Source organism: Bombina bombina, chromosome 7, assembly GCF_027579735.1.
Source record: "Bombina bombina isolate aBomBom1 chromosome 7, aBomBom1.pri, whole genome shotgun sequence".
Taxonomy (NCBI): Eukaryota; Metazoa; Chordata; class Amphibia; order Anura; family Bombinatoridae; genus Bombina; species Bombina bombina.
Genome location: NC_069505.1, coordinates 260,925,031 through 260,950,913, shown reverse-complemented (window position 1 = coordinate 260,950,913; position 25,883 = coordinate 260,925,031). Strand labels below are relative to the sequence as shown.

Below are 25,883 nucleotides of genomic sequence, written 5' to 3'. Positions count from 1 at the left end.
TTTAGTAACCCTTTTTGGAGACATAGCTGTATGTGTCTAAAGAGGTCAAGCCTCCTTGCTTTGGTTGTCGCTTTAAGATAGAGGCAGAAGCACTGATTAATGCTCTATGTGCAGTTCATTAAGTCTTTTGCTAATGGTGCAGGTACTTGACAGAAATACAAACTGCAGTTTTGTTTGCTTAGAGCAGTATTTGAGAACTTATAGTGGAGGGGGTGTGATTACATCATTTCCATTGTAAGGACGTTGAAGGTGTTAACATGGTGGATTACATCCCAGATTGAGCTGTTAGAAGAATGATGTTTGCGGCTTGTGAGCGGTTATTTCTATTGAGAATGCACATATTAAAGTTCTTTGTTAATGTCCCCGGTGCTAGTGTCATAGACAGTTTACCGCAATTTATCCCCTCTCTCTTACCCTCTTAGAGTGTTTCGCCCTTCAACTTGTCTCCATAGCAGGACCTTGAATGTCGAGTGCGCTGTGTAATTGAGCGTGGGATGCGGCCTACCACGGAGGTTATTTCAAAGTGCGGTCCGCTCCGGTCCCCAGCAGCTATTTGTTTTAGCGGTCCGGTTTATTCTCCGGGGGTGTTCTCTTTGAATGGCTCACTGTTGCGATGCTCCCAAGTGACCAGTATAAGGCGATCGGCTCCAAGCTGGATTTGCGCTGCGATAGGCCTAAGTGCGGAGTGAGCGTTTGCTGTATATGTCGGTTTGACAAGCAGAGCAGGACCCTCGTATCATGGGCTGGAGTGATTTTGCTCACATGTCAGGCAATCTGGAGCTTCAAAGTGCAGGGTGGCTAATGCCGTTAACGTTCACATTTAGATAGGGCACAGGAGCTCCGTCAGAAAGCAGCCATCTCCTAGGCTGGCTAGCTCCGCCCCCGGGATTTTTTATTTTATTAGGGGGCTTAGATTAGGTGTAATTAGTTTAAACTTCTATTTTTTATTTTCTGTAATTTAGTGTTTGTTTTTTTGTACTATAGTTTATTTTATTTAATTGTATTTAATTTTAGGTAATTGTAGTTAATTTGTTTAATTAATTTAATGATAGTGTAGTGTTAGGTGTAATTGTAACTTAGGTTAGGTTTTATTTTACAGGTAAATTTGTAATTATTTTTACTAGGCAGCTATTTAAATAGTTATTAACTATTTAATAGCTATTGTACCTAGTTAAAATAAATACAAAGTTGCCTGTAAAATAAAAATAAATCCTAAAATAGCTACAATGTAATTGTTAATTATATTGTAGCTATCTTAGGGTTTATTTTATAGGTAAGTATTTAGTTTTAAATAGGAATAATTGAGTTAATAATAGTAATATTATTTCGATTTATTTAAATAATATTTAAGTTAGGGGGTGTTAGGGTTAGACTTAGGTTTAGGGGTTAATAACCTTATTATAGTGGCAGCGACGTTGGCGGTGGCAGATTAGGGGTTAATACATTTAATAGGCTATGTGGGCTACGGCGGTTTAGTGGGAACCTGCGCCGCCCATAATTTCACCTCGCACATCGGGGTATTACATATACCCTGCCGGCAGTTCATAAAGTGCCATAAGTCTGATAAACTAGCTATGTCCAAGAATGAGCGTAAACACAAATTTCTGGAGTTGCTAGTGACTTACGGCACTTTAGAAACTGCCGGCGCCTAAGAAAAGTAAAGGAAATATCAAATTTCCCGTAAAAGTCTAACACACCTCATAAAAAATAAGCCAGACACGTAAAAACCCCTATATCCGCAATCCCCCCTCTCACTACTAATAATAAATATATTAACCCCTAGACCGACAATCCCTCATAACAATAAGCCTAATTATTAACCCCTAAACCGCCATAGCCCACACCGCAATTAACCTATTCTAGTATTAACCCCTAAACCGCCGTAGCCCACATAGCCTATTAAATCTATTAACCCCTAATCTGCCGCCGCCGCCGCCAACGTCACCGCCACTATAATAAAGTTATTAACCCCTAAACCTAAGTCTAACCCTAACACCCCCCTAACTTAAATATTATTTAAATAAATTCAAATAATATTACTATTATTAACTCAATTATTTCTATTTAAATCTAAATACTTACCTATAAAATAAACCCTAAGATAGCTACAATATAATTAATAATTACATTGTAGCTATTTTAGGATTTATTTTTATTTTACAGGCAACTTTGTATTTATTTTAACTAGGTACAATAGCTATTAAATAGTTAATAACTATTTAATAGCTTCCTAGTTAAAATAATTACAAATTTACCTGTAAAATAAAACCTAACCTAAGTTACAATTACACCTAACACTACACTATCATTAAATTAATTAAATAAATTAACTACAATTACCTAAAATTAAATACAATTAAATAAAATAAACTATAGTACAAAAAAACAAACACTAAATTACAGAAAATAAAAAAAATTACAAGAAGTTTAAACTAATTACACCTAATCTAAGCCCCCTAATAAAATAAAAAATCCCCCCAAAATAATAAAATGCCCTACCCTATACTAAATTACAAATAGCCCTTAAAAGGGCTTTTTGCGGGGCATTGCCCCAAAGTAATCAGCTCTTTTACCTGTAAAAAAATAAATACACCCTCCCAACATTAAAACCCACCACCCACACCCAACCTTACTCTAAAACCCACCCAATCCGCGCTTAAAAAAAACCTTACACTACCCCATTGAAGATCACCCTACCTTGAGCCGTCTTCACCCAGCCGGGCAGAAGTCTTCATCCAATCCGGGCAGAAAAGTCCTCCATCCGGGAAGAAGTCTTCATCCAAGCGGCATCTTCTATCTTCTTCCATCCGACGAGGAGCGGGTCCATCTTAAAGACATCCGACGCGGAGCATCCTTCCTGGCCGACGGACTAACGACGAATGAAGGTTCCTTTAAATGACGTCATCCAAGATGGTGTCCCTTGAATTCTGATTGGCTGATAGGATTCTATCAGCCAATCGGAATTAAGGTAGGAAAAATCCTATTGGCTGATGCAATCAGCCAATCGGATTGACGTCCCATTCTATTGGCTGTTCCAATCAGCCAATAGAATGCAAGGTCAATCCTATTGGCTGTTTGGATCAGCCAATCGGATTGAACTTCAATCCGATTGGCTGATTGCATCAGCCAATAGGATTTTTCATACCTTAATTCCGATTGGCTGATAGAATCCTATCAGCCAATTGGAATTCAAGGGACGCCATCTTGGATGACGTCATTTAAGGGAACCTTCATTCGTTGTTAGTCCGTCGGCCAGGATGGATGCTCCGCGTCGGATGTCTTCAAGATGGACCCGCTCCTTGTCGGATTGAAGAAGATAGAAGATGCCGCTTGGATGAAAACTTCTTCCCGGATGGAGGACCTCTTCTGCCCGGATCGGATGAAGACTTCTGCCCGGCTGGAGGACCACTTGTGTCCGAATCGGATGAAGACTTCTGCCCGGCTGGGTGAATACGACTCAAGGTAGGGTGATCTTCAATGGGGTAGTGTTAGGTTTTTTTTAAGGGGGGATTGGGTGGGTTTTAGAGTAAGGTTGGGTGTGGGTGGTGGGTTTTAATGTTGGGAGGGTGTATTTCTTTTTTTGCAGGTAAAAGAGCTGATTACTTTGGGGCAATGCCCCGCAAAAAGCCCTTTTAAGGGCTATTTGTAATTTAGTATAGGGTAGGGCATTTTATTATTTTGGGGGGATTTTTTATTTTATTAGGGGGCTTAGATTAGGTGTAATTAGTTTAAACTTCTATTTTTTATTTTCTGTAATTTAGTGTTTGTTTTTTTGTACTATAGTTTATTTTATTTAATTGTATTTAATTTTAGGTAATTGTAGTTAATTTGTTTAATTAATTTAATGATAGTGTAGTGTTAGGTGTAATTGTAACTTAGGTTAGGTTTTATTTTACAGGTAAATTTGTAATTATTTTTACTAGGCAGCTATTTAAATAGTTATTAACTATTTAATAGCTATTGTACCTAGTTAAAATAAATACAAAGTTGCCTGTAAAATAAAAATAAATCCTAAAATAGCTACATTGTAATTGTTAATTATATTGTAGCTATCTTAGGGTTTATTTTATAGGTAAGTATTTAGTTTTAAATAGGAATAATTGAGTTAATAATAGTAATATTATTTCGATTTATTTAAATAATATTTAAGTTAGGGGGTGTTAGGGTTAGACTTAGGTTTAGGGGTTAATAACTTTATTATAGTGGCAGCGACGTTGGCGGTGGCAGATTAGGGGTTAATACATTTAATAGGCTATGTGGGCTACGGCGGTTTAGGGGTTAATACTAGAATAGGTTAATTGCGGTGTGGGCTATGACGGTTTAGGGATTAATACTAGAATAGGTTAACTGCGGTGTGGGCTATGGCGGTTTAGGGGTTAATACACTTTATTAGTTATTGCGTTGGGGGATTGCGGTTGACAGGTAGATAGACATTGCGCATGCGTTTATTTTTGCAGGCATTTTAGGGAGTTACGGTGCTCCCATACTCAGCGCAAGGCCTGCTACGGCTGCCTTTTATGGCAAGGTTAAAATGGAGTAAGATTTCTCCATTTTCGCCACATAAGGCCTTGCGCTGGATATTGGATACCGATTTACGACGCGGTCCCATGTTAGCTTATGGGAGTAAAAATTGTGAGCGACAGGTAAAATATACGTGCCGCATTTATATGCGGTGCTGTATATAGGATACCAAAAACCGGCATAGTCACCAATCACCATCGATGCTCAGCTCTGAAGCAGAATTTTATGTTTTTAATAATAGACTTTAAACCCATCTCTAAATGAAGAAATAGTACAATTTTAACCTGCACATTAGAGCATTTATTGTCCCTTTAAAGGGACATTATACACTAGATTTTTATTTGCATAAATGTTTTGTAGATGATCCATTTATATAGCCCACCTGGGAGTGTTTTTGTAACAATGTATAGTTTTGCTTCTTTTTAAATAACATTGTACTGATTTTAAGACTCCTGTTGTCTACCTACTCCAGCTTGCTCCTGTTTGTGGAAAGGGTCTTTTCATATTGGGGGGGGGGGTCTGCTCTGTTTGGTTTCCTGTGCATTTCACTGGGTGTGCCAGCCTAACCTCATCAACTGTGCTAAACTGGGAGCTAAATGTTCTATACTGGGTTTTTAGATCAGTTTCTGTGCATATTCTTCTTTATAGTAATATCTCTTACATGCAGTTATATGAAAATTGGTGTATACTGTCCCTTTAAGTAAAGGTTTTGTGATTATTACTGTGCACAAGCATACAATGCTGAAGTTACAATTAGCTATCACTACAGTGCACGTGACCCAAGCATACATGCTATCACACATAGCTAGCACTACTGTGTACGTGACACATAGCTACCACTACTGTGCACGTGCACAAGCATACAGTGCAGATGTTACAATGCACATAACTACCACTACTGTACATTTCAGATTTATTTTTAGACTCATTGTAACAGACCCCCTGGGAAATAAGTTCTCGCCCTGTGACAGATCAGTAACCTGGGGGAAAGCAATATCTAGCAATACGTTGCAGCCCTCACTGCCAGGCACGGGATTAAACTGTCTATATACGTATGTAATATGACCCATATGGCTGTCTATATACGTATGTAATATGACCCATATGGCTGTCTATATACATATGTAATATGACCCATATGGCTGTCTATATACATATGTAATATGACCCATATGGCTGTCTATATACATATGTAATATGACCCATATGGCTGTCTATATACGTATGTAATATGACCCATATGGCTGTCTATATACGTATGTAATATGACCCATATGGCTGTCTATATACGTATGTAATATGACCCATATGGCTGTCTATATACGTATGTAATATAACCCATATGGCTGTCTATATACATATGTAATATGACCCATATGGCTGTCTATATACATATGTAATATGACCCATATGGCTGTCTATATACATATGTAATATGACCCATATGGCTGTCTATATACATATGTAATATGACCCATATGGCTGTCTATATACATATGTAATATGACCCATATGGCTGTCTATATACATATGTAATATGACCCATATGCCATTTATTCTCCTGTTCCAGGAAGCTTTGCAGTTGTCTCAATAATGGTTGGCAGCGTTACCGAATCGTTGGCTCCAAATGAAAAGTTTATGTTTCCAGGAAATGATACGATTGTAGATGTAACTGCCAGAGACAGAGCAAGAGTGGAGCTGATGGTCGCTCTAACACTTATGGTGGGTTTGTTCCAGGTAAGGACTCATTTTACTGTTTCATTGCTATAGACTTTATGTGACTATGCTATAATTAATCATAAAATATGTTTTAAAGGGACATAAAGCGCAAAAAAGGGAAAAAAAAACTAAATTTGTTATTGGCAAGCTATACTGTGATAATAAAATGATCTTGTTGTGTTTAATTTATGCAAATGGATTAAGCACATAGTTAAAGTCAGCTCCAGGGCAGTAATGCACTACTGGGAGCTAGCAGAACACATCTAGTGAGCCAATAACAAGGGAAATGTGTGTAGCCACTAGGGTTGCCAGCTGTTCTACAAAAAACAAAACCATACTGGACCACCAGTGGGCGATAGTGAGAAACAGAAATATGCTCAGTTCAGAACTCAGATCAGACCTGGTGAAATCCTTATACGTCATCCCCATATCAAAATCCGTTTTTAACTCCATCGGTGTCCAGCACTTTTGCAGATACAGCATTATGGTGAACAGACAGCTGAAATACTGGACACCTGGCAACCATAGAAGCCACCAATCACAAGCTAGCATTGCTGCTCCTGAGCATACCTAGGTATTGTTTAACAAAGGATACTAAGAGAATGAAGTCAATTTGATAACAGAAGTAAATTGAAAAGCTGTTTAAATTTGCTGTATTAAGAAATATATAGCGTATAACCGCGTGTGTGCCGGACCCTGGGTTAGTCTTAGAGATGGTAAAAATCTGGTGAAATAGTTTTACATTAAAGGGACATGAAATTATTTTATGACTCAGAGCATACAATTCCAATTTACTTCCAAATTACTCTTTTCTTGTTATCATTTGTTGAAAAGCAGGAAGGTAAGCTCAGGAGCGTGCACGTGTCTGCAGTACTATATGGCAGACGTTTTGCAACAATGTTATGCATTAGCACTATTTCCTGTCATGCTACCTATCTAAATATCTCTTTAACAAAGAATAACAAGAGAACAAAACAAACTTGATAATAGAAGTAAATTGGAAATTTTTTTTTATTGTATTCTCTTTCTAAATCATGAGAGAAAAATTTTGGGTTTCATGCCCCTTTAACCAGACTACCTAAACTGTTCCGCCTTGGTAATGTATAATGTCCTTCTTATAAAATACTGCAGCAATCTTTTCCCACATTCTCTTGGCTTTGTCATTCCTTAAAAAAGCAGAGCGATTTGGAGAAATAAACGCTTGGGGGCCGAATTATCATTGTGCGGGTGGAGATGATCTGCTGTAGCCGATCTTGTCCGCCGCACATCGATAAATGCCGACAGCGTATCATTGCACAAGCATTTCTTGTGAAATGCTTGTGCAATACCACCCTCTGCAGATTCGCAGCCAATCGCCCTTTAGCAGGAGGTGTCAATCAATACGATTGTGCTGATTGCTGTCCGCCGCCTCAGAGGTGACGGACGAGTTAAGAAGCAGCGGTCTTATGACCGCTGCTTCTTAACTGCTGTTTCCAGCGATCTGGAAACTACGGGGGTAGATTGCAGCATATAGTTTGATTGTATATTTTATTTTTTGTGGATACACACTGTTTACTTGTGATATTGTGTATTCTCTGCAGGTTCTATTGGGCATGGTGCATTTTGGGTTTGTGGTCACTTACCTCTCAGAACCGCTGGTTCGCGGCTATACCACTGCAGCTACAATCCACGTCACAGTATCTCAGCTCAAGCACGTATTTGGACTTTCAGTCAGTGAACGATCTCAGCCGCTGTCTCTGATTTACGTGAGTGCAATGGTGTTTTATTAGCACCAAACTGTACAAAGGTGCACAAAGTCTGACACACAGGAGGGAAAATTTAAATGATGTTAAATAAAGTGATTTTTTTTACACCTATCTCTCACTCATGCACAAAATTGTAACCCAATGTATAGACAAGAAAGTGCACAGACAGCTGACAGAGATATACAGAGAGAAAACCAGATGTGGACTCTTTGTGCAATGTTACAAGAGGGATATGGCTGCACCTCACTGACGAGGCCCACAGAAGGCCGAAACGTACGCCTGGGGTTGCCATGTTCCTCAATCAGAAGAGAATTGTCTGGTATTTTGGGGCTGGACCGTTCTGTTTAGTTGGGATCAGACTGATGTACTGCAGAAAAGTTCTCCTCTGTGAAAGGAACTACAAGAGGCTGTTCCCACGTGCACATGCAAATATACAGTGACATTTCTACTTATTAGTATGCCATTCAAAGTGGACTGTTTTCCCTGTTGTAAAAGGAGTTTCCTCACCTCTGATACAGCTAGATTACGAGTTTTACGTTGTGACTCAAAAAGCATTGTTATGGCCCATAACGCTGCTTTTTCCCTAACGCCTCTATTACAAGTCTTGTCAGAATAGCTGTACCGCACACCTTTTTGGCCATCACGCAACGTCAGTACCGCACTTTTAAAAAAGTCCTTTTTCAATGGGACTTCCATAGCGCCGGTATTACGAGTTTTGCGGTGAGGCCAAAAAGTGAGCGGTACAGCCTAAAATGACAAGATCCGTACCACCATCAAAAGTCAGTAGTTATGAGTTTTATGCTACAAAGCTGTACAATAAAACTCATAACTAAACTGTTACAAAGTACACTAACACCTATAAACTACCTATTAACCCCTAAACCGAGGCCCTCCCACATCGCAAACACTAAAATAAAATTATGAACCTCTAATCTGCCGCTCCAGACATCGCCGCCACTTAAAAAATGTATTAACCCCATTCCGCCGCTCCCTGACATCGTCGCCACTATAATAAACCTATTAACCCCTAATCTGCCGTCTGCCCACACCACCGCTATAATAACCCTATTAACCCCGAAACCGCAAGCCCCCCACAACGAAATATACTAAATTAAATTATTAACCCCTAAACCTCTGGCCTCCCACATCACTACATAAATATATTAACCCCTAACCCTAACGTAACCCTAAGCATAATCCTAACCCTAACGTAACCCTAACCCTAACACCCCCTAACTTAAATATAACTAAAATAAATCTAAATAAAACTTACAATTATTACCTAAATTATTCTGATTTAAAACTAGATACAAACTTTCCTGTAAAAAAAAAACCTAAGCTAGCTACATTACAACTAATAGTTATAGTTATTAACTATTTACTAGCTACCTAATTAAAATAAATACAAAGTTACCTGTAAAATAAAACCTAACCTGCCTTACACTAAAACCTAACATTACAATAAAATAAATTAAATTAATAAAATACAATTATCTAAATTACAAAAGAAAATAAACACTAAATTACAGAAAATAAAAAACTAAATTATCAAAAAAACAACAACAAATTACTCCTAATCCAATAGCCCTATCAAAATAAAAAATAAAATAAAAAAAACTCTAGCCTACACTAAACTGCCAATGGCCCTTAAAAGGGCCTTTTGCGGGGAATTGCCCCAAAGAAATCAGCTCTATTACCTGTAAAAAAAATACAAACAAACCCCCAACAGTAAAACCCACCACCCACCCAACCAAACCCCCCAAATAAAAACCTATCTAAATAAACCTAAGCTAACCATTGCCCTGAAAAGGGCATTTGGATGGGCATTGCCCTTAAAAGGGCTTTTAGCTCTTTTACATTACCCAAACCCTAAGCTAAAAATAAAACCCACCCAATAAACCCTTAAAAAAAACTAACACTAACCCCCGACGATCCACTTACAGTTTTTGAAGACCGGACATCCATCCTCATCCAGGCAGCAGAAGTCCTCCTCGAAGCCGGCAGAAGTCTTCATCTAAGCGGCAGAAGTCTTCATCCAGACTGCATCTTCTATCTTCATCCATCTGGCGCAGAGCGGGTCCATCTTCAAGACATCCGACACGGAGCATCCTCTTCTTCCGATGTTAGCTGTAGAATGAAGTTTCCCTTTAAGTGACGTCATCCAAGATGGCGTCCCTTACATTCCTATTGGCTGAAAGATTTGCATCAGATATTGGATCAGCCAATAGGAATTAAAGGGGAAAAATCCTATTGGCTGTTGCAATCAGCCAATAGGATTGAGCTTTCATCCTATTGGCTGATCCAATTAGCCAATAGGATTGAGCTCGCATTCTATTAGCTATTCCAATCAGCCAATAGAATGCAAGCTCAATCATATTGGCTGATTGCAACAGCCAATAGGATTTTTTCCCCTATAATTCCTATTGGCTGATAGAATTCTATCAGCCAATCGGAATGTAAGGGACGCCATCTTGGATGACATCACTTAAAGGGAAACTTCATTCTACAGCGACCATCGGAAGAAGAGGTTGCTCCACGCCGGATGTCTTGAAGATGGATCTGCTCCGCGCCAGATGGATAAAGATAGAAGATGCCGTCTGGATGAAGACTTCTGCCGCTTGGATGAAGACTTCTGCCAGCTTCGAGGAGGACTTCTGCCAGCTTTGATGAGGACTTCTGCCGCCTGGATGAGGATAGATGTCCGGTCTTCGAAAACTGTAAGTGGATCGTCGGGGGTTAGTGCTAGTTTTTTTTTAAGGGTTTATTGGGTGGGTTTTATTTTTAGCTTGGGTTTGGACAATGTAAAAGAGCTAAATGCCCTTTTGAGGGGAAATGCCCATCCAAATGCCCTTTTCAGGGGAATGGGGAGCTTAGGTTTATTTAGATCGATTTTTATTTGGGGGGCTTGGTTGTGTGGGTGGTGGGTTTTACTGTTGGGGGGTGTTTGTTTTTTTTACAGGTAAAAGAGCTGATTTCTTTGGGGCAATGGCCCGCAAAAGGTCCTCTTAAGGGCCATTGGCAGTTAAGTGTAGGCTAGGGGTTTTTTTTAATTTGAGGGGGGGGGCTTTTTTATTTTGATAGGGCTATTAGATTAGGAGTAATTCGTTTTTATTTTTGATAATTTTGTTTTTTATTTTGTGTAATTTAGTGTTTATTTTTTTGTAATTTAGATAATTGTATTTTAATATTTTATTTTATTGTAATGTTAGGTTTTAGTGTAAGGCAGGTTAGGTTTTATTTTACAGGTAACTTTGTATTTATTTTAATTAGGTAGCTAGTAAACAATTAATAACTATTTACTAACTAGTCTACCTAGTTAAAATAAATACAAACTTACCTGTGAAATAAAACCTAAGATAGCTACAATGTAACTATTAGTTATTTTGTAGCTAGCTTAGGTTTTATTTTACAGGTAAGTTTGTATTTAATTTTAAATAGGAATTATTTAGGTAATAATTGTAATTTTTATTTAGATTTATCTTAATTATATTTAAGTTAGGGGGTGTTAGGGTTACGTTAGGGTTAGGGTTATGCTTAGGGTTACGGTAGGGTTAGGTTTAGGGGTTAATATATTTAGTGTTAGTGATGTTGGAGGCCAGAGGTTTAGGGGTTAATAACTTTAGTATAGTGGCGGCGACATTTTTGGTGGCAGATTAGGGGTTAAAAATTGAATGAAGGTGTCGGTGATTTTAAGGGCGGCAGATTAGGGGTTAATAAGCGTATTTAAGTGGTGGCGATGTTAGGGGCAGCAGATTAGGGGTTAATAACATTATGTAGGTGGTGGCGATGTTGGGGCCAGCAGATTAGGGGTTAATAACATTATGTAGGTGGCAGCAATGTCAGGGGCAGCAGATTAGGGGTGTTTAGACGTGGTTTTTATGTTAGGGTGTTAGGTTTAAATGTAACTTTTTCTTTTACAATAGCCATCAATGGGGTTGTGTTACAGAGCTTTTGTTTCCGCGATTGCAGATGTAAGGTTTTTTTTTTGCCGGCTCTCCCCATTAATGTCTATGGGGAAATCGTGCACGAGCACGTCAAAGCAGCGCTTGTATTTGGGTGAGGTATGGAGCTCAACGCCACCATATCGCCTGTGCAAGCCTGCTTTTTCAAAACCTGTAATAGCAGCACTATAGGGAAGTTAAATACCGCCGCTTTTGTGCTTTTAATTTCCCTATAGCGCTCAAAACTTGTAATCTAGCTGATAGTGTGTTCCATGGGCGTAGCTGAACGTTCTTTGTGAGGTCTGATATATAAACATTTTGCCCCTGCAGATCTCACAAACTGATTAATTGTGCAAAATATGCAAAAAATGTACTACCCTAATAGAAAAACACGTGTATTATGAAACTAGAGGGGATTTAATATACAGGTATACCCTGCTCATACAGCGGGTTAGGGACCGGAGCCCCACTCTAAAGTGAAACAAGCTGTTTTAGCTTTCTTTTCACTTGCCAGAGTGTTTAAAAACATTAAAACATGTTTGAACTAACATATATTAGGGGTGCAATAGTTCAACGTTTAGTTTAACACTAGCACAGCACAGTATTCAATTAGTATTCAATAAATATTGTACCTGTAAAATAGTGACAATTACTGTAGTAACATTTGCCAGACTATAGCACTGAGACACAGATTGCACTGTAATTCTGTAAACATATTGAACTGCGCATAACAAAATGGTCCCAGTCGCTTTTCTCGCAATCTCACAATGATTACAGAACTGTTTCAAAATCTTTGGAGGTTGAACTTCAGCTCCACAAAGTGCTGTATTAGTGAAGCGCTGTAAAGTGAAGCTCTGTAAAGTGAAGCGCTGTAAAGTGAAGCGCTGTAAAGTGAAGCGCTGTAAAGTGAAGCGCTGTAAAGTGGGGTATACCTGTACTATATGTATTAAAATTAATATGATTTGTATTGGTTGAGGCTGTATTTTTTTTTTTTGACAATTCCCTGTTAGTGTCAGTGAGTATTTTTCGACATCTGATCTGGCGAATTTTAAATAATTGCGCTTTAAATATGACTGTTCACATTAATTACATTATACTCACATAGTTGTCTGCTGCACATATTTAATTCGGTTTTCAGAGTTTTACAGACAGTTAATATGGAAGGAACCGTGCTGCTCAGCTATCTATAGGTTGCATGTGGCGGAGCTTAGACCTAAATAAACTGCGCTGTTATTATCTCACTGTTTGCTTCTCTTTACTTTGTCTTTAGCAGCTGATATATTTTGTTAGCGGTGACCTCTAATAAGCAGTATGCACTTTCCTCTTCAGTCTTTTTATGGAATGGCCAGTAAAATGCACCAGACGAGCATCAGTACGCTAGTGGTCAGCCTGATCGCCCTCGTCTGCCTCTTTGTGGTGAAGGAAGCTAACCAGAGATTTCGCTCTAAGCTGGCAATGCCGGTTCCTATTGAGCTGATGGTGGTGAGAGTCAAACATCGATTTGTGCTGTAAAATTAGGGATAGACCCTATGTGATCCAGTATGATGAAGATGATATGAGAAATTTACTTTTCATAGCAGCTCAGCGATAGGAACCTGACCACACACCTCTATTATTTAGTGAGGGTGCGGGAGGGTTCCTGACCCCAGTCACTTGGTCACTAAAACCTAAATGACATAGAAAAAAGTTTTATACCCCATTAACCCTAACTGCCACTGTCCTAATTATCACACTTTAATTAACCTTTACTGTGACATCCCCAGCACAGATACATTAAACCCCCTCAATGCCTCTGCCAGAAATGTACCTAACAAGGGACTTCCCCACTGCTATTTTTATACTTAAAACCAAAACCTTCCCCCATCACAAACACCCTAAAAATCCCTTATAGTGAGCTCCTCACAACAAACTACATCACTAAATGATCGTAACTCCTCAACCTACATGATCCCCAGCAAAACACTCCTATTACCTAACCCCTAAATTAGAAAAAAATAAAAAGTTCTTACTTAAAAGAACACTAGAAGACACTTAATGTTACATGTATTTACAGCTAAATATTCCTTACCTTGTTTTACATAAAAACATCAATTATTCTTACCAGATAATTTCCTTTCCTTCTGTATGAGGAGAGTCCACGGCTTCATTCATTACTTGTGGGAATACAGAACCTGGCCACCAGGAGGAGGCAAAGACACCCCAGCCAAAGGCTTAAATACCTCCCCCACTTCCCTCATATCCCAGTCATTCTGCCGAGGGAACAAGGAACAGTAGGAGAAATATCAGGGTATAAAGGATGCCAGAAGAAAAAACAAAAATTATGTCCGCCCAACGAAGAAAAATGGGCGGGGGCCGTAGACTCTCCACATACAGAAGGAAAGGAAATGATCTGGTAAGCATAATTTATGTTTTCCTTTTGAATATGAGGAGAGTCCACGGCTTAATTCATTACTTGTGGGAAACAAATACCCAAGCTCTAGAGGACACTGAATGAAGACGGGAGGAAAAGAGAAGTGGACCCTTATTCTGAGGGCATCACAGCCTGCAAAACCTTTCTCTCAAAAGCTGCTTTAGCCGAAGCAAAAACGTCAAATTTGTAAAATTTTGAAAAGGTATGTAAGGAGGACCAGGTAGCCGCCCTACAAATCTGCTTCATAGAGGCCTCATTCTTAAAGGCCCAGGATGAAGCCACAGCTCTAGTTGAATGAGCCGTAATCCTCTGAGGAGGTTTATGTCCCGCTGTCTCATATGCCAAGCAAATAATACTCCTCAACCAAAAAGATAAGGAAGTGGAAGAGGCCTTCTGCTCTCTAGGCTTCCCAGAATAGACAACAAGCAAGGAAGAAGTCTGTCTAAAAGCTTGAAGATAGAATTTCAAAGCTCAAACCACATCAAAATTATGAAGTAACCGTTCCTTCGGCGGAGAAGGATTAGGACACAAGGAAGGAACCACAATCTCCGGATCAATGTTACGATCAGAAACAACCTTAGGAAGAAAACCCAACCCAGTACGAAGAACAGCCTTATCAACATGAAAAACTAGGTAAGGAGGCTCACATTGCAAGGCCACACAGAGAGAAGCACACTCACAGGAACGAACAACTGGCTCAATACTATTGTTAGCCTGTTCTATGGCGATTTTACCTGGGTGCAGCTCACATTGCAAGGCCGCCATCTCAGAAACTCTACGTGCCGAAGCAATAGCCAGTAGAAAAAGAACCTTCCAAGAAAGTAATTTAATGTCAATCGAATGCATAGGCTCAAACGGATTCCTCTGCAATACCTTAAGAACTAGATTTAAACTCCAAGGAGGAGCGTTAGTTCTAAACACAGGCCTTATTCTAGACAGAGCCTGAACAAAAGACTGTACATCAGGAAACTCAGCGAGCCTCTTGTGCAATAACAAAGAGCCGAAATCTGTCCCTTTAGGGAACTCACAGAAAGGCCCTTCTCCATACCATCCTGGATAAAGGAAAGAATCCTGGAAACCTTGATCTTATGCCAGGGGAATCCACGCTCTTCACACCAGAATAAGTAGGTCCTCCACAACTTATGATAGATGCGACGAGTGACCAGCTTTCGAGCTTGAATGAGAGTATCAATCACTTTCTCAGAAAAAACTCTCTTGGCTAGGACTAGGCGTTCAATCACCATGCAGTCAGCCTCAGAGAATCTAGATTTTGATGAACAAAAGGACCCTGTTCCAGCAGATCCCTGTGACAAGGTAACCTCCATGGAGGAGATGATGACATCTCCACCAGGTCCGCGAACCACATTCTTCGCGGCCACGATGGAGCAATTAGGATTGACGAAGCTTGCTCCTGCTTGATACGGGCCACTACCCGTGGGAGAAGTGGTAACGGTGGAAAAAAGTAAACTAGACTGAACCTCTAAGGCACTGCTAATGCATCTATCAGCTCTTCCTGAGGATCCCTGGACCGCAACCCGTATCTGGGTAGCTTGGAATTGGGTCAGGACTCCATGAGATCTATCTCCGGCATCCCCCATCTGTTGCAAATCTCCGCAAACACCTCGGGATGAAAAGACCATTCCCCCGGATGAAAGGATTGTCTGCTGAGAAAATCCGCTTCCCAGTTCTCCACACCTGGAATGGGGATTGCTGACAGCGAGCAGTTGTGGGCCTCCGCCCATTCTAGAATCCAAGATACTTCCCTCATTGCTAGGGAGCTCTTTGTACCCCCCTGATGGTTATGTAAGCCACCGAGGTTATGTTGTCTGATTGGAATCTGATAAACTGGGACGAATCCAGAAGAGGCCAAGCCTTCAGAGCATTGAAGATCGCTCGAAGTTCTAAAATGTTGATCGGGAGGAGAGATTCCTCTAGAGTCCACAAAGTCTCAAGTTTGACAGTCTTGTAGCATCGCTCCTGACATGGACTTGAGTGAAAGAAGCAGGCAGTGAAACTCGTCAACACTAATTGCTTAGGAGCTGTTAATACGAGTCTGGATGGGTTCGCAGAAAGACTCTCCCTGTATCTCCAGACCCTAACATTCGTCAATGCTCTCACTGAGAGGCTGACAAGACTACTTAAAACTCCAGTCCCATTCCGAAGGGTACTACCCTCCATAAGGAACTACTCCGTATCTTCTGACACTTCTCTGCCAAGCTCCTGTAACGAAAGACAAAGAATGACTGGGATATGAGGGAAGTGAGAGAGATATTTAAGTCTGATGAAGCGCATGTGCTCATGCGCGAAACGCATAAGATAGGAGCTTACCCGAATTCTAGTATGGAAGTCTGCTCCTAATAAAACCCTTTGCATATACTCAAAGACTCAGCGCTTCTTTTTCCTCATTCACATATTTAAGCCTTTGGCTGGGGTGTCTTTGCCTCCTCCTGTTGGCCAGGTTCTGTATTCCCACAAGTAATGAATGAAGCCGTATTATTATTAAGAAGGAAAAGGAGTTTACTCATAGTTATTTTAAAGAAAAATACATCCAGTCCTGATTAGTGGATCAGGTTGACAGCTCAACAATGTGCTGACTCAGTTTTGATAGCCCGCCCTATATTTTGATTGGTTAATAACATCAGGTGGATTGAGTGTGATACCTCATGTGCTGCTTTTGATAGCCATAGGGCTGTCACATTCAACAGCGCTACAAATGATCTAGATCTTAGATTCCTAGTAACCCCATAACACTGTAGGTTTTATCATACACAACATACACTGTAATCTCTTGGGTGTCAGAAAAACATCAAATAAATTAATGATACAAATATTTGTATTATTTTCATTCCTAGTATATTTATTGTCTGCTACAGTTTGTCTTGTTTGGTTTCTTCCTCAGCTCATAATTTCCACTGGAATATCGTATGGAGTGAACCTGCATGAAAAGTTTGGAGTTGGGATCGTAGGCAACATTCCAACTGGGTTTGTAGTGTGACAATTTCACTTCAGTTGAATAATCTCATATGTCAGAGACATGGCACCTTATTGACAAATTTGTTGTTTAGCAAATTAGATCAGTACTGTCCAATGTAATTTGTTAGTAATTTTCAGACTATAGACCATTCACTTCTGTGTGTAACCCCTGCAAAGTGGTTAAACACATAGTAGAAGTGCTGCTCAGGACCCACAGAGCACTGTTGGTCCCGAGCGGAATCCACTGCTGATCCAATCAGCTGCACTAGTCACATGACTCAGTTGTGCAACTAGGGCTGTTGATTGGATCAGTGGCATTTTTGGCTCTGGACCAGAGATGCTCTGTGGGTCCCGAGCAATACCTCTACTGTGTGTTTAACCCTTTGTGGGGGTTAAACAGAGTAGTGCAGGGTTGATAGCCTTAAAATGACATCGTCTAGCAGAATAGAGCATTTACTTTTTCTATTATTATTGCCCTTTAAATCTCTCTGTTCTGGGTTTTCAGTAACATTTTTTTCTTAATCTGATATTTTAATTTGCTTATTTCCTGTTTTGGTCACTTCAGGTTAATAGCACCAGTATTACCTAGAGTGGAGTTATTTGCGGATGTTGTTGGAAACGCATTCGCCATCGCCGTGGTTGGGTACGCCATTGCAATTTCCTTGGCCAAAATGTTTGCCATGAAGCACGGTTATAAAGTAGACAGCAACCAGGCAAGTTGATGCTTTTTCTCCATTTTGATTTAATTTATCAAATTGTAAATATAATTAATTTAAATGGAATTGTCTATAAACGGCTTGTAATCATTTTCCTGAATTGAGCATTTATATCATTAATGAACCAAACTTCATTAACCACTGTAAGGATAGATTCAAATTAAATGTTAAAAAAACCTGTAATATAAAGTGCTTTCTGGTAAACACTCTTGTCTAACACTGTGCCAGGTTGTGCTTTTTATTGCACGTGAGTATGAAGCTTACCTCTCTCAGCACATATAAGCTGTTGTCTGCACAGAGCTTACTTAGTTTTAAAACAAATTATTTGTTTAAAAGAACTTATAGAACATAGCACATATAGCGATAGAAAAACAGTGCACAGTCTGCCCATACCAGCAGTATCATAAAGGATGCATTTACATGAGTTAGCAGTGGTGCGGATGGAAACGGATTGCAATAGTTATCTTTCAAATCTGCGATTAGGCGATGTCCTGGTTTTAATAATGTCAGTACTGTTACTGTCAATCACATGGGAGGGAGAAATACAATCAAATATTAAAGGGACAGTAAAGTAAAATTTTTAAAATACTTTCCAATGTACTGTTATTAACAATTTTGCTTTGTTCTCTTGGTATTCTTAGTTGAAAGCTAAATCTAGGAGGATTGTATGCTAATTTCTTAGGCCTTGAAGACTGCCTTTAATCTGAAAGCATTTTGACAGTTTTTCACCACTAGAGGGTGTTAGTTCATGTGTTTCATATAGATAACATTGAGCTCAAGCACGTGAAGCTCTTAGGAGTCAGCACTGATTGGCTAAAAATGCAAGTCAGTCAAAAAAACTGAAATAAGGGGGCAATTTGCAGAGGCATAGATACAAGGTAATCACAGAGGTAAAAAGTATATTAATATAACTGTGTTGGTTATGCGAAATTGGGGAATGGTTAATAAAGGGATTATCTACCTTTTTAAACAAAAAAAATTCTGGTGTTTACTGTCCCTTTAAATATGAAATATAAATCACACTATTTGTAGATATTGTTGTCCTGAAGTGCCTATAGAAGTCTGACCTTTCCGGACAAAATACATATGTCATTCATATGGATACTGAGTGCTGACAGTGTCATGTGATCCCAATAGGTGAATGTCACACATGTAAATGAGTGAATAAATAGGTTACATGAATAGAGGTTTGCTGTAAGGATTGTGAATAGGCTATTCTATGGGGTATATTTACAGAGCTTGATAAATCGGCCCCAATGTGTCCGTTTTAAGAAACCTTCTAGTTTCTATTTCCAAAACAGGCAGTTAACACTCGGGAAAAAAAAGGCCTTTTCTGTTGAAAACAAATTTGCTGCAGTGTTTTTTTTTAACAACGATATGATATAGCATTGTGATCACTTGAAAAACACAGCTCTTACGAAAAGAAAAAAAAAATTTCGGTAGCCAATTGATTGTGTTCGATGTGTATTGTTGTGTAGTTTAAGGAGACACTCCTTTAAAAGCTTAAGTATGTTTAGCATATCTCCTCTGGTGTAGCTAATTAGGGATGGATACAAATGGGTTCCTGATCTAATCAAGAAGTCACTATATAGCAAGTTGCAAGATCAGGTTTCTGAGTCCTGCAGTATCTTCTTTAGTTTTTTCATGGGTAGTTACTCCATCCACCCCCACACATAACATTTTCAGAATAAAATTACACCAAAAAAATGGAATAAAAAACAAAAGCAAGGACATAAGGAGGAAACTTAAAAGAAAATAAATAAAGCAATAAATGCATTGTTAGTCCAATAAAAGGTAACACTGTTTTATTGCAATACTCTTGTTATTTTGAATCAATAACACGGCTGCTCTAATAAACATTTTATGGGGAAATAAATTACAAACTTAATGTTCCTTTAACAGAAACCAAATCTGATCACCCTACACTCTCTAATTGGTCTGATTTGCGTGTGCTAATGCCTTTATAACAGGGGATGGGGCTACGTCAGATTTTGTCTAAAATTACCTCGTGTTTTTATCTGAAGGAGCTGATAGCGCTCGGGGTCAGTAACTTCGCAGGAAGCTTCTTCCAGTGTTTTACCATCACCGCCTCAATGTCTAGAAGCCTCGTCCAGGAAAGCACAGGCGGAAAGACTCAGGTAACAGATCAGGTAGCAGAGGTGCAAATACACTGATTAATACTTTCTATAAAACATAGAGTTTATTTCAGTCCGTTAGAGGAGGACACAGAGGTTTGTTCAGGTTTTTATGGTGTTTTCAAATCCATCTGAAAGCCAGTTTTTACCTAATTTTTATACACCGCAAAAACTTGCCAACGGTATTCCAATCTATCAGACAATACTAGTCACGCAAGTCATAATATGATGTTTGAATGAATTCACTAGTATTCACATGTATGTTAGCAGTTTGTAGTGAGTATTATTAAATGTTCTAAATGCTAATAGTTCGAAAAAAGAGGACTGGTTTATCTTACCTAGTGAAGGAAATGCTGATACATTATTACTATTTTACAAGCCTGAGTGAAATGAGCAACTGGGAAAAAGTTTGAGGACAGTAGTTTCCGCTCCCCAGATTTCAACATGCTGTGCAACTCATTAATCCTGGACCTACAGGTTTTGGAGTTTTCTGTGTGACTTGCACCGTGGCTTAGGCAGTTGGTCAGGGCCTTAGCTGCTTGCTGAGAGGTTGAGTGACGGCCTTTGCATGAGCCTGGCGGTACTCTGAATGGGTTATGACAGGCAGAGAACTCCCTAAGGTCTATCACGTGGGTTGAGCTGAGCTCCGCTTTGTCAGCTGCTTGGTCCTGCGACCATCTATTTTCCAGGGGTATTGCCACCACCTGTTTTGGTTACATTAATAATTGAAAGTTGACTGACGGTTTCTGGTTGATTCACAATAAATAAGACTCACTGGTCTTGTATCCAACTCTTGTCTCTTGGTGTTTATTTATAGTTTAACGTTAGACTTATTCAGTTAAGTAAGTTTATTTATGTCAGCAGCTCAGGACCATAAAACACAAAACTGGAAGATGACGATTTAATAGAGTAGAAGGATAGGGGTTCAGCGTGGTGAGTAGAAAGCAAACACGGAACCTCCCAAACATTCTCTTAATTATTGTCTGGAGCCACCTTCCCATCACCATAGCAAACGTTGTATTTGTTATTGTATAATACATAGTGACAGACAGATATACACATACATGTGTCTATTTATTTTATACAGTTACATTTTGCTGCTTTCCCTTTGTTTACAGATTGCAGGGTCAATATCTTCCCTAATCATATTAGTGATCATTCTTAAAGCTGGGGAACTCTTCACAAGTCTACCTAAGGTAAGTACCAGCAAGCAGGTAAGTGAACTCTGGGTAAATGGTGCCAGGCTATAAGACTATAAGACTTGTCTCTTTCTTTCCAAAGGCCATACTGTCAGCCATTGTCATCGCCAATCTTAAAGGCATGTACAAGCAGTTTATGGATATTCCGCGTCTGTGGAGAACAAACAGATGTGACCTGGTAAGCAGTAGCTGGGGGGTATGACTTTATGTGTACAATACCTTTCATTAAGTGCTCTTAATTCAGTTCATTTGCTTTAATAAAATTATCTGATTCACAAGACAACTTTTTTTAAATTATATATATATTAATAACTCACACATACATATATATATATATACAGTATATACACACACATTTATATACACATACATACATACATATACACACATACATACATACACACACATGCAGTACATATATACACACACATATATACATACATATACACACATACATACACACACATACATATACACACATACGCATACAGTACATATATACATACACACACATACATATATACACACACACACACACATTTATATACACACATACATATATACATACATATACACACATACAGTACATATATACACACATATATACATACATATACACACATACATACATATACACACATACAGTACATATATACACACACATATATACATACATATACATACATACATACACACACATACATACAGTACATATATACACACACATACATACATATACACACATACATACAGTACATATATACACACACATATATACATACATACACACTCATACATACATACACACACATACATACAGTACATATATACACACACATATATACATACATATACACTCATACATACACACACACATATTTACACACACACATTTATATATACACACACACATACATAAATACATATATATATATACATACACATACAGTACATATATACACACACATATATACATACATACACACATACATATACACATATATATATGTATATATATATACATACATACACACACACATATTTACACACACACATTTATATACATACATATATATATATATATATATATATATATATATATATATATATATATATATTTATGATTGTAGAGCATTAGATCTGCTCCTCTTGGGCAATCAAGCTTCCACAATTCCCCTCACTGGAGTAGGTAGAATACACAAAGAAATCTGAAAGTACAAAAAGAGCAGTCAGTATCTCATATGCAGAAAGGTACATGGCTTGCTAAGTATAAGGAGAAAGATGGAAACTTTGTATGTGGTAAATGCAGTATATGCAAAAATATGCAACAACATAGACAGTCCAGACAGCAAGCCCTGTCAAGCAAGCTTCCACAATTGCGGTTCCGTATTAAAGAAGTCATTACCATTGTCAATCAACATAGCAAGATATGTGTGTGAAAAACCCACGGCGTTCACTTTGGTAAAACAATACTTCATAAAATGATGAAATAGAAACCTTAATACAATCTAGAGGATTATACTTTATGTATATTAAGGTTTCTATTTCATCATTGAATCTATCTTTGTTAATATAAATAAATACACACACATATATATATATATATATATATATATATATATATATATATATATATATATATATATATATATATATATATATAAAAACACACAGAGAAAGTCCAGCACTCACTTACAAGCTCTCAGCTAAGATTAAAAAGCAAAAATGGAAAGGTTAGTTACCGCATTTGGCCAAATGGGACAAGCCCAGGTACCACATCAAGGTACTTTCCAATACCTGGGACCCTATATCAGCCACACAATGCAAGCTCTCAAATCCAATCAAACTGGGAACAAGGGAAGGGTGCACAGGCTTATGTAATCACCCTAGACATATACAAAACACGGAAGGAGACTGCACTCCTAGACCGGACCGGGTACATATCCCATGACCCTGTAACATGCTCAGCCCTGGGTGCTCACAGGCACTCACAGGAAGCTGTGCTGTCCCCAGAGTCACAGGCAGTTAACCCCAGACAGGTCTGGGTGCAAGAACCATAGGGACAAGCCCAGGTACCACATCAAGGTCCTTTCCAATACCTGGCACCCTAAAACAGCCACACAATGCAAGCTCTCAAATCCAAACAAACTGAGAACAAGGGAAGGGTGCACCCTTCCCTTGTTCCCAGTTTGTTTGGATTTGTGGTACCTGGGCTTGTCCCTTTTGGCCAAATGCGATAACTAACCTTTCCATTTTTGCTTTTAAATCTTAGCTGAGAGCTTGTGAGTGCTGGACTTTCTCTGTGTGTTGTATTAATTTGTTTTGTAATTTTTCCTATGGTTCTTGCACCCAGACCTGTCTGGGGTTAACTGCCTGTGACTCTGGGGACATATATATACACACACACACACACATAAAATTCATTAAAATTATGGGGGGAGACAAAAATATGTTACCAATGCACAAGAGAATTCTGGGTAAGTTATGCAAATTAGACATGTAAATTCTCAGTTTTTATTGCTTCAAAAATACTGTTTTAACACAGCTATCCATTTAACAGGATTATTGCAGCAAATCAGAAATCACTCACTAAACAGCCTGTTTCGTTCTATTTGGAACTCATCAGTAGGAGATAGATTTCTGGTTGCTGCATTGATAAAGCTATTTTCAAGGTTAAAGGGACAGTCTAGGCCAAAATAAACTTTCATGATTCAGATAGAGCATGTCATTTTAAACAATTTTCCAATTTACTTTTATCACCAATTATGCTTTGTTCTCTTGGTATTCTTAGTTGAAAGCTTGACCTAGGAGGTTCATATGCTAATTTCTTAGACCTTGAAGGCCACCTCTTTTCAGAATGCATTTTAACAGTTTTTCACCACTAGAGGGTGTTAGTTCACGTATTTCATATAGATAACACTGTGCTCGTGCACGTGAAGTTATCTGGGAGCAGGCACTGATTGGCTAAACTGCAAGTCTGTCAAAAGAACTGAAATAAAGGGGCAGTTTGCAGAGGCTTGGGTACAAGATAATCACAGAGGTTAAAAGTATATTATTATAGCTGTGTTGGTTATGCAAAACTGGGGAATGGGTAATAAAGGGATTATCTATCTTTTAAAACAATAACAATTCTGGTGTAGACTGTCCCTTTAAACTAAAATTCATTAAAATTATGGGGGGAGATAAAAAATTGAACTTAAAATCCTCCATGTCTCAAAATTAAATCACTGTAAATATTTGCATAGGAAATTAGCACATCTAGGCAAGAATCCCTGCTTGCTTTATCAATGCAGCAACCAGAAATCTATCTCCTACTGATGAGTTCCAAATAGAACGAAACAGGCTGTCTAGTGAGTGATTTCTGATTTGCTGCAATAATCCTGTTAAAAGGATAGCTGTGTTAAAACAGTATTTTTGAAGCAAAAAAAACAGAGAATTTGCATATCTAATTTGCATAACTTACCCAGAATTCTCTTGTGCATTGGTATCATTGTATATGAGGTATTTCTGGGGAAAAGCAAGCGGGGATTCTTGCCTAGATGTGCTAATTTCCTATGCAAATATTTACAGTGATTTATATATATATATATATATATATATATATACACACACATATACACACAAACACACACATATATATATATATATATACATACATACATATACACACACATATATATATATATTATACACATATACACACACACATATACAGATATATATATATATATATATATATATATATATATATATATATATATACACACACAGACACACACACACATATATATATATATATATATACACATACACACAAATACAAACACATTTGTAAGTAAGTGTTAATGGTGATTTGTATGACAAAAATGGAGGATAACTAACACAGTACAAGCCACTGAGCAGACACAGCATATGCACATATGCTCTTAAACACGAATATATTTTACAAGAATGTATTTTTTAATGCTTCTGTTTAAAACTGAATTGCAGTCATGCACATATCAATCCTGACTATTATGTGCCTTTAGCTATTTTACTGTCTCAGACGAATTAAGTCAGAGGATTATTCTGCTTACTTATGATTAAACTATTGCTACAGGTTGGTGAGCTGCGTAAATATCAAATAAACAATTTAGGTCATCAGGTTAGCTCCGTAATTGATGAACTTGTCACATTCTGCAAATCAATAACAACTCTCTTGTTTCAGCTGATTTGGATAATAACTTTCCTTTCCACAATCTGCCTGAATCTGGACATCGGTCTGGCTGTGTCGGTTGTGTTTGGGCTTCTTACTGTGACGTTCAGGACCCAGCTGTAAGTTTATAATATTTACACAATCTAAAGTGACAAGGGAAGTCCTTTGTGATCAGTAAACCTACCTCTGATTATTGTAGCGATTCAGCTCTGTCCCTATAAGCTACAAAATGCACAAGCAAAGCATATGCACACCCACATGCAGCACACACACCCCATACATGTATAGCACAAGCACAGCCTATGCACACCTACATGCAGCACACACAC

At 38.4% G+C, this 25,883-nt stretch overlaps 1 protein-coding gene across 1 annotated transcript in view; it reads left to right on the top strand.

Annotated features, from left to right (window-relative positions):
* The window catches only part of CELSR3 (cadherin EGF LAG seven-pass G-type receptor 3), a 649,278-nt gene that overhangs the window by 450,089 nt on the left and 173,306 nt on the right, over positions 1-25,883 (top strand). Inside the window, 3 exon segments of the mRNA XM_053689358.1 lie at positions 4,970-5,002; positions 6,092-6,258; positions 7,821-7,985. Coding sequence (XP_053545333.1) covers positions 4,970-5,002; positions 6,092-6,258; positions 7,821-7,985 — 365 coding nt within the window.